The sequence below is a fragment of the Ornithodoros turicata genome, chromosome 1, assembly GCF_037126465.1.
Source record: "Ornithodoros turicata isolate Travis chromosome 1, ASM3712646v1, whole genome shotgun sequence".
Classification (NCBI taxonomy): domain Eukaryota; kingdom Metazoa; phylum Arthropoda; class Arachnida; order Ixodida; family Argasidae; genus Ornithodoros; species Ornithodoros turicata.
The window spans coordinates 5,966,861-5,981,732 of record NC_088201.1 but is presented as its reverse complement, the minus strand read 5'-3'; the positions used below and the strand labels follow the sequence as shown (position 1 = coordinate 5,981,732).

Below are 14,872 nucleotides of genomic sequence, written 5' to 3'. Positions count from 1 at the left end.
GGCAATCTCCTCTGCAAGAGATGAAAACGCATGCATCGTCGTCCTGTTCAACAACAAGGCTGCTACATGGACTTTGTGTGCAAAAAAGTGACCGGCTACATTTTACTCTCTTTTGCCAGGCAGCCTTTCCGACCACACGCGTCTGGTTTCTGATACATAGATCGTGGTGGATAGCACCCGCAATCTGGAGTGACGACAATAATGTACTGTGCCTAAGCACGTATCTTCATAGATGCATAGGGCTAGAGTACACGCCTGCTTTTAGAAGACCATCACAGACAAGATTTGCGATTACAAAAGGATGATACTCACCGGCCATGTCGACGGATTGGGGAGGTGGCTTCTCGGAGGGCAACGTGACATCTAAACTGTCGCTGATCTCCACACCTTCTTGTACTTTTGTTACTTGTTCTTCTAATATTTCGGCTAAAGTACCACGCCTACTAGGTAATGTCACTTGGAAGGTTTCCAGCACGTCCTCGTGCTTCTCTGGAACAGGGGATGGAGCTCTGAAGGGTATGGAGAACTCGCCACTCACATCTTCACCAACATCTGGTTGTGACCATTTTCTTGATCTTCGCCTAATAGTAACGCTCCCTACAGACTCTTCTTCCACCTTTTTAGGCTTCTTCTTTATTGTTAACTGAGCTTCTTCGATGGTTTCCTGGACAGGCTTCTGTTCTTCTGGAAGGGTTACCGTTAACTCTTCCGCTGCATCTTCAACTTTTGGCTTTTGCTTTGGTTTTTGTTCAAGCGTGACTGTAACATCTTCCAGTGCTTCAACCTCTGGTGTTTCCTCAGGTCTCTTAAGCGTCACCTTCTCTTCTACAGGGGCTTCCTCCGTGACTTTTGGCTTTTTGGGCTTCTTTTTTATGGTCAGTTTGGCTTCTTCTTCGACAATTTTTTCTGACTCTTTTGGTCGAAGTGTTTCTGGGATTGTGACAGTGACTTCTTCTTGTTCTGGTTTTGGTGCTTTTCCCTTTTCCAAAACCACTGTGATGTCTTCTGTTACTTCCTCACTCAACTCTTCCACACGTTTTTCTTCTTGCCTCTTCAGTGTCACACTTTCCTCCAAAGGTACTTCTTCCGTCACTTTTTGTTTCTTTGGCTTCTTCTTAATGGTAAGCGTAGCTTCTTCTGGCACCTGTGGCTCCTCCGGCTGTGGTGCTTCAGGGATAGTGACAGTAATCTCCTCAGGAAGTTCATCGACTTTTGGTTTTTTCTTTACTTTCTTCTCCAGCGTGACTGTGACGTCCTCCTTAATCTCTTCTCTCGCTTCCTCTACCACCGTTTCTTGCAGCCTCTTCAGCGTGACAGTTTCTTCGACTGGTTCTACTTCTTTCGGTTTCTTTGCCCTTTTCTTGATGGTAAGTTTCGCTTCTTCGGGAGGCTGGGGTTCTTCCGGTTTGGGAGTTTCAGGGATGGTCACTGTAACTTCTTCTGGAGCCTCCTCTACCTTAGGTTTTTCTTCGGGTTTCTTTTCAAGTGTGACTGTGATATCCTCTGTAACCTCTTCAGGAGCTTCCTTACCCGGTTTCTCTTCAGGCTTCTTCAAAGTTACAGCTTCTTCTGCAGGCGCTTCTTCTGTAACTTTCGGCTTCCTCTTTTTCTTTATGGTAAGTTTCGCTTCTTCTGGAGCCTGGGGTTCTTCCGGTTTGGGAGCTTCAGGGATAGTCACTGTAACTTCCTCTGGAGCCTCCTCGACCTTGGGTTTCTCTTCGGGTTTCTTTTCAAGCGTGACTGTGATATCCTCTCTGACCTCTTCAGGAGCTTCCTCAACCAGTTTCTCTTCAGGTTTTTTCAAAGTCACGACTTCCTCAGCAGGCACCTCTTCAGTAACTTTCGGTTTCCTCTTTTTCTTGATGGTAAGTTTTGCTTCTTCAGGAGCCTGGGGTTCTTCCGGTTTGGGAGCTTCAGGGATAGTCACTGTAACTTCCTCTGGAGCCTCCTCGACCTTGGGTTTCTCTTCGGGTTTCTTTTCAAGCGTGACTGTGATATCCTCTCTGACCTCTTCATGAGCTTCTGCAACCGGTTTCTCTTCGGGCTTTTTCAAAGTCACAGCTTCTTCTGCAGGCGCTTCTTCTGTAATTCTTGGCTTCCTCTTTTTCTTGATGGTAAGTTTTGCTTCTTCAGGAGCCTGGGGTTCTTCCGGTTTGGGAGCTTCAGGGATAGTCACTGTAACTTCCTCTGGAGCCTCCTCGACCTTGGGTTTCTCATCGGGTTTCTTTTCAAGCGTGACTGTGATATCCTCTCTGACCTCTTCAGGAGCTTCTGCAACCGGTTTCTCTTCAGGCTTCTTCAAAGTCACAGCTTCTTCTGCAGGCGCTTCTTCTGTAATTCTTGGCTTCCTCTTTTTCTTGATTGTAAGTTTCGCTTCTTCAGGAGCCTGGGGTTCTTCCGGTTTTGGAGCTTCAGGGATAGTCACTGTAACTTCCTCTGGAGCCTCCTCGACCTTGGGTTTCTCTTCGGGTTTCTTTTCAAGCGTGACTGTGATATCCTCTCTGACCTCTTCAGGAGCTTCTGCAACAGGTTTCTCTTCAGGCTTCTTCAAAGTCACAGCTTCTTCTGCAGGCGCTTCTTCTGTAATTCTCGGCTTCCTCTTTTTCTTGATTGTAAGTTTCGCTTCTTCAGGAGCCTGGGGTTCTTCCGGTTTGGGAGCCTCAGGGATAGTCACTGTAACTTCCTCTGGAGCCTCCTCGACCTTGGGTTTCTCTTCGGGTTTCTTTTCAAGCGTGACTGTGATATCCTCTCTGACCTCTTCAGGAGCTTCTGCAACAGGTTTCTCTTCAGGCTTCTTCAAAGTCACAGCTTCTTCTGCAGGCGCTTCTTCTGTAATTCTTGGCTTCCTCTTTTTCTTGATTGTAAGTTTCGCTTCTTCAGGAGCCTGGGGTTCTTCCGGTTTGGGAGTTTCAGGGATAGTCACTGTAACATCCTCCGGAGCCTCCTCGACCTTGGGTTTTTCTTCGGGTTTCTTCTCAAGTGTGACTGTGATATCCTCTCTGACCTCTTCAGGAGCTTCCTCAACCGGTTTCTCTTCAGGTTTTTTCAAAGTCACAACTTCCTCAGAAGGAACCTCTTCAATAACTTTCGGTTTCTTCTTTTTCTTGATGGTAAGTTTTGCCTCTTCAGGAGCCTGGGGTTCTTCTGGTTTGGGAGCTTCAGGGATTGTCACTGTAACTTCCTCTGGAGCCTCCTCGACCTTGGGTTTCTCTTCGGGTTTCTTTTCAAGCGTGACTGTGATATCCTCTCTGACCTCTTCAGGAGCTTCTGCAACAGGTTTCTCTTCAGGCTTCTTCAAAGTCACAGCTTCTTCTGCAGGCGCTTCTTCTGTAATTCTCGGCTTCCTCTTTTTCTTGATTGTAAGTTTTGCCTCTTCAGGAGCCTGGGGTTCTTCTGGTTTGGGAGCTTCAGGGATTGTCACTGTAACATCTTCTGGAGCCTCCTCGACCTTGGGTTTTTCGTCGGGCTTCTTCTCAAGTGTGACGGTGATATCCTCCTTTACTCCCTCAGGAGCTTCCTCAACCGGTTTCTCTTCGGGTTTTTTCAAAGTCACAACTTCCTCAGAAGGAACCTCTTCAATAACTTTCGGTTTCTTCTTTTTCTTGATGGTAAGTTTTGCCTCTTCAGGAGCCTGGGGTTCTTCTGGTTTGGGAGCTTCGGGGATTGTCACTGTAACATCTTCTGGAGCCTCCTCGACCTTGGGTTTTTCTTCGGGCTTCTTCTCAAGTGTGACGGTGATATCCTCCTTTACTCCCTCAGGAGCTTCCTCAACCGGTTTCTCTTCGGGTTTTTTCAAAGTCACAACTTCCTCAGAAGGAACCTCTTCAATAACTTTCGGTTTCTTCTTTTTCTTGATTGTAAGTTTTGCCTCTTCAGGAGCATGGGGTTCTTCTGGTTTGGGAGCTTCGGGGATTGTCACTGTAACATCTTCTGGAGCCTCCTCGACCTTGGGTTTTTCTTCGGGCTTCTTCTCAAGTGTGACGGTGATATCCTCCTTTACTCCCTCAGGAGCTTCCTCAACCGGTTTCTCTTCAGGTTTTTTCAAAGTCACAACTTCCTCAGAAGGAACCTCTTCAATAACTTTCGGTTTCTTCTTTTTCTTGATGGTAAGTTTTGCCTCTTCAGGAGCCTGGGGTTCTTCTGGTTTGGGAGCTTCAGGGATTGTCACTGTAACATCTTCTGGAGCCTCCTCGACCTTGGGTTTTTCTTCGGGCTTCTTCTCAAGTGTGACTGTGATATCCTCCTTTACTCCCTCAGGAGCTTCCTCAACTGGTTTCTCTTCAGGTTTTTTCAAAGTCACAACTTCCTCAGAAGGAACGTCTTCAATAACTTTCGGTTTCTTCTTTTTCTTGATGGTAAGTTTTGCCTCTTCAGGAGCCTGGGGTTCTTCTGGTTTAGGAGCTTCAGGGATTGCCACTGTAACATCTTCTGGAGCCTCCTCGACCTTGGGTTTTTCTTCCGGTTTCTTCTCAAATGTGATGGTGATATCTTCTTTTACTCCCTCAGGACCTTCCTCAACCGGTTTCTCTTCAGGTTTTTTCAAAGTCACAACTTCCTCAGCAGGAACCTCTTCAGTAACTTTCGGTTTCTTCTTTTTCTTGATAGTAAGTTTTGCCTCTTCAGGAGCCTGGGGTTCTTCTGGTTTGGGAGCTTCAGGGATTGTCACTGTAACATCTTCTGGAGCCTCCTCGACCTTGGGTTTTTCTTCCGGTTTCTTCTCAAATGTGATGGTGATATCTTCTTTTACTCCCTCAGGAGCTTCCTCAACCGGTTTCTCTTCAGGTTTTTTCAAAGTCACAACTTCCTCAGCAGGAACCTCTTCAGTAACTTTCGGTTTCTTCTTTTTCTTGATAGTAAGTTTTGCCTCTTCAGGAGCCTGGGGTTCTTCTGGTTTGGGAGCTTCAGGGATTGTCACTGTAACATCTTCTGGAGCCTCCTCGACCTTGGGTTTTTCTTCCGGTTTCTTCTCAAATGTGATGGTGATATCTTCTTTTACTCCCTCAGGAGCTTCCTCAACCGGTTTCTCTTCAGGTTTTTTCAAAGTCACAACTTCCTCAGCAGGAACCTCTTCAGTAACTTTCGGTTTCTTCTTTTTCTTGATGGTAAGTTTTGCCTCTTCAGGAGCCTGGGGTTCTTCTGGTTTGGGTACTTCAGGGATAGTGACCGTAACTTTTTCTGGAGCCTCCTCGACCTTGGGTTTTTCTTCCGGTTTCTTCTCAAGGGTGACGGTGATATCCTCTTTTACTCCCTCAGGAGTTTCTTCGACAGGTTTCTCTTCAGGCTTTCTCAGAGTCACAGCCTCCTCAGCAGGTGCCTCTTCTATAACCTTCGGCTTCTTTTTCTTGATGGTAAGTTTTGCCTCTTCAGGTGCTTCTTCGACTGTGACGGTCACCTCTACTGGCATCTCCTGTGTTGGTTTTTCTTCCGGAACTCCTTCCAGTACAACTGTGATGTCTTCCTTCATTTCTTCAGGGACTTCCTCGGTTTGTCGTTCTGGCTTTTTCAGCGTCACCGTTTTCTCTGTAACGTCCTTTTCTTTCCGTTTCGGTTTTGTGGGTCTCTTGGCCTCTAGCTCTACTGTAGTGTCTTCAGGTACTTGAGGTTTCGGCGTCTCCTGAGCAATTTCTGTTGTTCGAAGAACGCAACGTCAGAATTAGCACGATGAGACAAGGTCGTGAACTATGAAACGTCAGCTGCGATATGAGCCGTACGCAAGTACATACAGTGCATGTGCTATTCAGGAAACATGATCACAAACCTACAAGTGCAACGTGATCAATGGAGACAGATTCCAGGCGTGCGGCTAACACGAATGCAGTTCAACAATAATGCAGTTTGGCTGATCTGCATGCACACATGCTGATATGATGCGGTACAGTGCACAGTACAGAATGGATTCATGCGTATGTCCAACGAAGTGCAAAAGAAAGCAAGCAGCAGCCGCAGTGCTCGGTATCGTGAACACTACACATTTATAACATTTACATTATAACCTTTACAACGCTACATGAAAGCGGAGAAAGGGAAGATATGCAATGCAAGAAAACCCTCGTTTCGCTAAACACCATATTTAAAAAAACCTTATTACCCCTTATCATGAAGCATTTGTTCAGCAATGCATGCTAGAATTCATGCGTACTCACCAATTGTATGCGAAAAGCAAGTAAATATTGAAACATCCCTAGACATATTTAAGTTAGCACTTACGGTTGCATTTGCAGACCAGAGGCGAGGTAAAAACAGCATAGCATTAGTAGCAGCTCGAGGCCAGGCACTTTAAAACACTGTGCTTCCAGGTTACAACTTGCAAGGACATTTTACATTTTTTGCACTAGCTTTTAATGCGGTTGCCAGCAGTCCCAGCACCGTTATGAGTTTCACAGAGTTGCTTCACATCGACTGATATGCACGGAGCACGACTATGATAAAATCAGCTCTTTTAGTTTGCACACAACCATTTTAATAACAGCGGAGTGATCAAGAACCGCAGAAAAGATCCCGGGAGAATGCCATGGGAGTGGCAGACAGCTGGTGTGCAGTTTTAGGGGTGGATGAGGACAATTTTACTGTTTTGACCATCATACTGGCTTTAGGCTAGCCTTACCACGTGGCATGTTAAAGTCATAAGGTCACGCTTAGCCACAGTAAAGCACCGTTGTGCTTTACATTGAGATTTAAGTAGGTCTGGAGTGCAGTGTAAGCTCGTGCGGTCAGCTGAAGCGGTTCTAAGAGTGATATATTAGGTGAAGTGTTACCTTTAAGTTCCACAGGACGTAGAATGGGACTTGCTGCCTGGAACGGTTCCTCAGAAGTAGGCTCTCCACCCTCTTCGACAGTTTCCCCGAATACTACCTCCACATGTCGCTCCTGCTCTCGAGAGTCCGTGATCAGTTTCATATCCAGGTGAACGGTTTCATCCCCTTCGCTAACAGTAATTTCAAATTCAGTTGGGGTTGGTTCTTCCGCAGGAACATCTTTCGTTTTCACTGGTTTCTTTTTGGGCTTCTCACGGCGCTTTTTAGGCATCTCTTCTATTTTTTGTGGCAAGCTCTCTAATGTAGCCTCGATATCGATTGTTTCTTCTCGATGTGTTTCATATATTAGTTCTACGGGCTCTTCTTCAGAAGGACGTTTCGTTTTCTTTAACTGGACATCGACACTGGTTTCAGAGGGAATCTCCTCTTCTTCCGCGGGAGCCTCTTTAATCAGAAGTTTGGGCCTCTTCTTAACCTTTGTCGGCATTTGAATCTCTTCATCTGTTGGTTCTTCCTTTTCTTCTAATTTTTCCTCAGCTTCAGCGACTGGTTCTACTACCTCCTGTGCTTGTTGAGGAGTCTCTTCAGTTTTTTCTTCGATTGTTTTCTTCTTCTTCCGCTTAGGTTTCTCTTCGATCAAACGTGGCACCTCCTCCTCAGGCTTCTCTTCTACCTTTTCCACAGTTTCTGGGGCTTCTGTAACCTCTTCAGGCTTCTCTTCAACTTTGAGGGGTTTCTTTTTCTTTCGTTTCTCTTTCGGTTTTTCTTCCGGCTTTTCTTCAACCACCGCAGGGACCTCTTCAGGCTTTTCTTCTTTCTTTTCAATGGTCGTGGTTTCAATCACTGTTTCTGGTTTCTGTGTGACTTCGATCTCTGGAACTTCTTCAGCAGTTGTGGTAACCTCAACAACTTCCTCAGGCTTCGGTTTTTCTTTGACCTCAATAGTCACAGCCAAAGTTTCTTCAGTCACAGTTTCTTCAACCACCTTCAGTTCCTGTTCCTCTTCCAGTGGCTTTCGAGGTTTAAGTTGAATCTCTGTGATTTCTTCAACTTCAGGCTTCTCTTCAACTTTGAGAGGTTTCTTTTTCTTTCGTTTCTCTTTTGGTTTTTCTTCCGGCTTTTCTTCAACCACCACAGGGACCTCTTCAGGCTTTTCTTCTTTCTTTTCAATGGTCGTGGTTTCAATCACTGTTTCTGGTTTCTGTGTGACTTCGATCTCTGGAACTTCTTCAGCAGTTGTGGTAACCTCAACAACTTCCTCAGGCTTCGGTTTTTCTTTGACCTCAATAGTCACAGCCAAAGTTTCTTCAGTCACAGTTTCTTCAACCACCTTCAGTTCCTGTTCCTCTTCCTGTGGCTTTCGAGGTTTAAGTTGAATCTCTGTGATTTCTTCAACTTCAGGCTTCTCTTCAACTTTGAGAGGTTTCTTCTTCTTTCGTTTCTCTTTTGGTTTTTCTTCCGGCTTTTCTTCAACCACCACAGGAACCTCTTCAGGCTTTTCTTCTTTCTTTTCAATGGTCGTGGTTTCAATCACTGTTTCTGGTTTCTGTGTGACTTCGATCTCTGGAACTTCTTCAGCAGTTGTGGTAACCTCAACAACTTCCTCAGGCTTCGGTTTTTCTTTGACCTCAATAGTCACAGCCAAAGTTTCTTCAGTCACAGTTTCTTCAACCACCTTCAGTTCCTGTTCCTCTTCCTGTGGCTTTCGAGGTTTAAGTTGAATCTCTGTGATTTCTTCAACTTCAGGCTTCTCTTCAACTTTGAGAGGTTTCTTTTTCTTTCGTTTCTCTTTTGGTTTTTCTTCCGGCTTTTCTTCAACCACCACAGGGACCTCTTCAGGCTTTTCTTCTTTCTTTTCAATGGTCGTGGTTTCAATCACTGTTTCTGGTTTCTGTGTGACTTCGATCTCTGGAACTTCTTCAGCAGTTGTGGTAACCTCAACAACTTCCTCAGGCTTCGGTTTTTCTTTGACCTCAATAGTCACAGCCAAAGTTTCTTCAGTCACAGTTTCTTCAACCACCTTCAGTTCCTGTTCCTCTTCCTGTGGCTTTCGAGGTTTAAGTTGAATCTCTGTGATTTCTTCAACTTCAGGCTTCTCTTCAACTTTGAGAGGTTTCTTCTTCTTTCGTTTCTCTTTTGGTTTTTCTTCCGGCTTTTCTTCAACCACCACAGGGACCTCTTCAGGCTTTTCTTCTTTCTTTTCAATGGTCGTGGTTTCAATCACTGTTTCTGGTTTCTGTGTGACTTCGATCTCTGGAACTTCTTCAGCAGTTGTGGTAACCTCAACAACTTCCTCAGGCTTCGGTTTTTCTTTGACCTCAATAGTCACAGCCAAAGTTTCTTCAGTCACAGTTTCTTCAACCACCTTCAGTTCCTGTTCCTCTTCCTGTGGCTTTCGAGGTTTAAGTTGAATCTCTGTGATTTCTTCAACTTCAGGCTTCTCTTCAACTTTGAGAGGTTTCTTCTTCTTTCGTTTCTCTTTTGGTTTTTCTTCCGGCTTTTCTTCAACCACCACAGGGACCTCTTCAGGCTTTTCTTCTTTCTTTTCAATGGTCGTGGTTTCAATCACTGTTTCTGGTTTCTGTGTGACTTCGATCTCTGGAACTTCTTCAGCAGTTGTGGTAACCTCAACAACTTCCTCAGGCTTCGGTTTTTCTTTGACCTCAATAGTCACAGCCAAAGTTTCTTCGACTTCAGTCACAGTTTCTTCTACCACCTTCAGTTCCTGTTCCTCTTCCTGTGGCTTTCGAGGTTTAAGTTGAATCTCTGTGATTTCTTCAACTTCAGGCTTCTCTTCAACTTTGAGAGGTTTCTTTTTCTTTCGTTTCTCTTTTGGTTTTTCTTCCGGCTTTTCTTCAACCACCACAGGGACCTCTTCAGGCTTTTCTTCTTTCTTTTCAATGGTCGTGGTTTCAATCACTGTTTCTGGTTTCTGTGTGACTTCGATCTCTGGAACTTCTTCAGCAGTTGTGGTAACCTCAACAACTTCCTCAGGCTTCGGTTTTTCTTTGACCTCAATAGTCACAGCCAAAGTTTCTTCAGTCACAGTTTCTTCAACCACCTTCAGTTCCTGTTCCTCTTCCTGTGGCTTTCGAGGTTTAAGTTGAATCTCTGTGATTTCTTCAACTTCAGGCTTCTCTTCAACTTTGAGAGGTTTCTTTTTCTTTCGTTTCTCTTTTGGCTTTTCTTCCGGCTTTTCTTCAACCACCGCAGGGACCTCTTCAGGCTTTTCTTCTTTCTTTTCAATGGTCGTGGTTTCAATCACTGTTTCTCGTTTCTGTGTGACTTCGATCTCTGGAACTTCTTCAGCAGTTGTGGTAACCTCAACAACGCCCTCAGGCTTTGGCTTTTCTTTGACCTCAATAGTTACAGCCAAAGTTTCTTCGACTTCAGTGACAGTTTCTTCTACCACCTTCAGTTCCTGTTCCTCTTCCTGTGGCTTTCGAGGTTTAAGTTGAATCTCTGTGATTTCTTCAACTTCAGGCTTCTCTTCAACTTTGAGAGGTTTCTTTTTCTTTCGTTTCTCTTTTGGTTTTTCTTCCGGCTTTTCTTCAACCACCGCAGGGATCTCTTCAGGCTTTTCTTCTTTCTTTTCAATGGTCGTGGTTTCAATCACTGTTTCTGGTTTCTGTGTGACTTCGATCTCCGGAACTTCTTCAGCAGTTGTGGTAACCTCAACGACTTCCTCAGGCTTCGGTTTTTCTTTGACTTCAATAGTCACAGCCAAAGTTTCTTCGACTTCAGCCACAGTTTCTTCTACCACCTTCAGTTCCTGTTCCTCTTCCTTTGGCTTTCGAGGTTTAAGTTGAATCTCTGTGATTTCTTCAACTTCAGGCTTCTCTTCAACTTTGAGAGGTTTCTTTTTCTTTCGTTTCTCTTTTGGTTTTTCTTCCGGCTTTTCTTCAACCACAACAGGGATCTCTTCAGGCTTTTCTTCTTTCTTTTCAATGGTTGTGGTTTCAATGACTGTTTCTGGTTTCTGTATGACTTCGATCTCTGGAACTTCTTCAGCAGTTGTGGTAACCTCAACAGCTTCCTCAGGCTTTGGTTTTTCTTTGACCTCAATAGTGACAGCCAGAGTTTCTTCAACTTCAGTCACAATTTCTTCTACCACCTTCAGTTCCTGTTCCTCTTCTTGTGGCTTTCGAGGTTTAAGTTGAATTTCTGTGATTTCTTCAACTTCAGGCTTCTCTTCAACTTTGAGAGGTTTCTTTTTCTTTCGTTTCTCTTTTGGTTTTTCTTCCGGCTTTTCTTCAACCACAACAGGGATCTCTTCAGGCTTTTCTTCTTTCTTTTCAATGGTTGTGGTTTCAATGACTGTTTCTGGTTTCTGTATGACTTCGATCTCTGGAACTTCTTCAGCAGTTGTGGTAACCTCAATAACTCTCTCAGGCTTTGGTTTTTCTTTGACCTCAATAGTGACAGCCAAAGTTTCATCGACTTCAGTCACAGTTTCTTCTACCACCTTCAGTTCCTGTTCCTCTTCTTGTGGCTTTCGAGGTTTAAGTTGAATCTCTGTGATTTCTTCAACTTCAGGCTTCTCTTCAACTTTGAGAGGTTTCTTTTTCTTTCGTTTCTCTTTTGGTTTTTCTTCCGGCTTTTCTTCAACCACAACAGGGACCTCTTCAGGCTTTTCTTCTTTCTTTTCAATGGTCGTGGTTTCAATCACTGTTTCTGGTTTCTGTGTGACTTCGATCTCTGGAACTTCTTCAGCAGTTGTGGTAACCTCAATAACTCTCTCAGGCTTTGGTTTTTCTTTGACCTCAATAGTGACAGCCAGAGTTTCTTCAACTTCAGTCACAGTTTCTTCTACCACCTTCAGTTCCTGTTCCTCTTCTTGTGGCTTTCGAGGTTTAAGTTGAATCTCTGTGATTTCTTCAACTTCAGGCTTCTCTTCAACTTTGAGAGGTTTCTTTTTCTTTCGTTTCTCTTTTGGTTTTTCTTCCGGCTTTTCTTCAACCACCACAGGGACCTCTTCAGGCTTTTCTTCTTTCTTTTCAATGGTCGTGGTTTCAATCACTGTTTCTGGTTTCTGTATGACTTCGATTTCTGGAACTTCTTCAGCAGTTGTGGTAACCACAACAACGTCCTCAGGCTTCGGTTTTTCTTTGACTTCAATAGTCACAGCCAAAGTTTCTTCGACTTCAGCCACAGTTTCTTCTACCACCTTCAGTTCCTGTTCCTCTTCCTTTGGCTTTCGAGGTTTAAGTTGAATCTCTGTGATTTCTTCAACTTCAGGCTTCTCTTCAACTTTGAGAGGTTTCTTTTTCTTTCGTTTCTCTTTTGGTTTTTCTTCCGGCTTTTCTTCAACCACCGCAGGGATCTCTTCAGGCTTTTCTTCTTTCTTTTCAATGGTCGTGGTTTCAATCACTGTTTCTGGTTTCTGTGTGACTTCGATCTCTGGAACTTCTTCAGCAGTTGTGGTAACCTCAACAACTTCCTCAGGCTTCGGTTTTTCTTTGACCTCAATAGTCACAGCCAAAGTTTCTTCAGTCACAGTTTCTTCAACCACCTTCAGTTCCTGTTCCTCTTCCAGTGGCTTTCGAGGTTTAAGTTGAATCTCTGTGATTTCTTCAACTTCAGGCTTCTCTTCAACTTTGAGAGGTTTCTTTTTCTTTCGTTTCTCTTTTGGCTTTTCTTCCGGCTTTTCTTCAACCACCGCAGGGACCTCTTCAGGCTTTTCTTCTTTCTTTTCAATGGTCGTGGTTTCAATCACTGTTTCTGGTTTCTGTGTGACTTCGATCTCTGGAACTTCTTCAGCAGTTGTGGTAACCTCAATAACTCTCTCAGGCTTTGGTTTTTCTTTGACCTCAATAGTGACAGCCAGAGTTTCTTCAACTTCAGTCACAGTTTCTTCTACCACCTTCAGTTCCTGTTCCTCTTCTTGTGGCTTTCGAGGTTTAAGTTGAATCTCTGTGATTTCTTCAACTTCAGGCTTCTCTTCAACTTTGAGAGGTTTCTTTTTCTTTCGTTTCTCTTTTGGTTTTTCTTCCGGCTTTTCTTCAACCACAACAGGGACCTCTTCAGGCTTTTCTTCTTTCTTTTCAATGGTCGTGGTTTCAATCACTGTTTCTGGTTTCTGTGTGACTTCGATTTCTGGAACTTCTTCAGCAGTTGTGGTAACCACAACAACGTCCTCAGGCTTCGGTTTGTCTTTGACCTGAATAGTCACAGCCAAAGTTTCTTCGACTTCAGTCACAGTTTCTTCTACCACCTTCAGTTCCTGTTCCTCTTCCTGTGGCTTTCGAGGTTTAAGTTGAATTTCGGTGATTTCTTCAACTTCAGGCTTCTCTTCAACTTTGATAGTTTTTTTCTTCTTTCGTTTCTCTTTTGGTTTTTCTTCCGGCTTTTCTGCCAGCTTTTCTTCAACCACCGCAGGGACCTCGTCTTCAGGCTTTTCTTCCTTCTTTTTGATGGCTGTGGTTTCAATCACTGTCTCCGGCTTCTGCGTAACTTCGAGCTCAGGAACTTCTTCGGAGGTCGTAGTAATTTCTAGGACCTGTTCAGGCTTTGGCTTTTGCTTGATGTCAATTGTGACAGCTAGGGTCTCTTCGATTTCTGTCACTGTTTCTTCCACCACCGTTACTTCCTGTTCCTCTTCCTTTGGCTCTCGAGGTTTCAGTTTTAATTCAGCGATTTCAGTGACTTCAGGCTTCTCTGGGACTTTAACGACCTTCTTCTTTTTGCGTTTCTCTTTGGGCTTTTCCCCTTCTTCTTGTGGCTTTTGCTCATCCAAGACTGGAATGGGCTTCTCCTCGGCAGGTTTTTCCTCCGGCTTCTCCGGCTTGCGGTCAATGCTTTCACTTTCAAAAGGAACAGTAACAGTCTGTGTGACATCGATCTCGGGAGTTTGGGAAGACGATACAGTGATTTCAGTGACCTTCTTTGGTTTCTCAGCCTTTTTAATTTCAACGGTGATGGCTGTAGGTTTTTCGATCTCCTCAGGTACCTCTTCTTCAAAAGCTTTCTCCTCAGTCGCAGTCTCTTCGGTCTGCTGAATAAGACGAATTTCAGCTGACTCAGTACATACTTCTTTCTTGACAGGTTTCTTTTTCTTCTTTTTCACTGGAGCCTTATCCGCTTCCTTCTCTTCAACGACTTCGAGAATCTTCTCTTCTTCCATCTCTTCAATGATTGGGTGTTCTTGCGGCGTCCCATCTGGGGCCAAGGAATATTCGTCAGTCACATCCTCAATGAGCAATGGTGTGGAGTCGCTTTCTTCACGAGTGAACGTGTGTAACACTTCCGTGGTTTCTCTAATTTCCGAGTTGTCGTCAAATCGCACCGATTTCTTCTTGGTTTTCTTCCGGATTTTGATGCCGCCGTCCTTCACGTCTTCCTCAACCTCTACCACCACGCAAGTGGAGGTATCCTCCTGAGTAACATCCTCCGTTGCGACTTCCAGTATGGTTACCCTCTGTTCTTGTGGCTTGTCCTCCAAAATAGAACCTGTAAATTGAACGTCCACATTCATTCCCCTGGTGAGTGGCACTTCCTTAACTGTCGACCTCTTTTCGAAAGCTACGTCAGAGGCGGTCAGGAATAGTGGCTTCTCGTCGGCGGAAAGCGTTTCCTGTGGTGTTGTAGGCTGAACAAATTCTTCGATGCCTGACACGAAGCTAACCTGTGTGACTATTACTGGCTCTTTCGGAGTTAATCGTACTTTAGCTGTCGTCTCATCGTTTCTTTCAAGGGGCTGTAACAGATTCTCCTTACTGAAAGTACAAGTCTCGCATACAGTTACTGATTGCTGAACAGGTACGGTCGGCGAGGCGATCGCCCTTCTATGAGGTTTCTCAACATTAAGTTGGGTTCCTTTGATAAAGAGCGTCGTTTCAGCGACATTAGGAAACTCAGCGGTCGATCCTATGCAAGGTACGCTTAAGACTTCTGGCAACTCCTTCATTGGCAGTTCTTCTTCCACGTAAAAACTGTAGCCTCGCAAACATTCACGTGATCTTCGGTAGTAACGCTGAACGACGGAACTGAAATCTGGCTAGGGAACGTGCCATGAACGAGCCCGCCTTCTTTGCTCAGGGCTGCAATTTCAGAGGCACTTACGGACGACTCAGTCGGCGCCGCAAAAACTGCACTAGTGGGCTTACGCGCATACTCTG

The 14,872-nt window shown here is 44.6% G+C and overlaps 1 protein-coding gene across 4 annotated transcripts in view; it reads right to left on the bottom strand.

The window, feature by feature from the left end:
* LOC135377385 (titin-like) overlaps window positions 1-14,872 on the bottom strand; it is a 92,298-nt gene that overhangs the window by 19,418 nt on the left and 58,008 nt on the right. For all 4 annotated transcript variants that reach the window (XM_064609751.1, XM_064609752.1, XM_064609753.1 and 1 more), the window contains 2 exons: window positions 6,756-14,204; window positions 313-5,625 (listed from right to left, as the gene is read on the bottom strand). In XM_064609751.1, coding sequence (XP_064465821.1) covers window positions 313-5,625; window positions 6,756-14,204 — 12,762 coding nt within the window. The remainder of the gene's footprint in view (window positions 1-312; window positions 5,626-6,755; window positions 14,205-14,872) is intronic.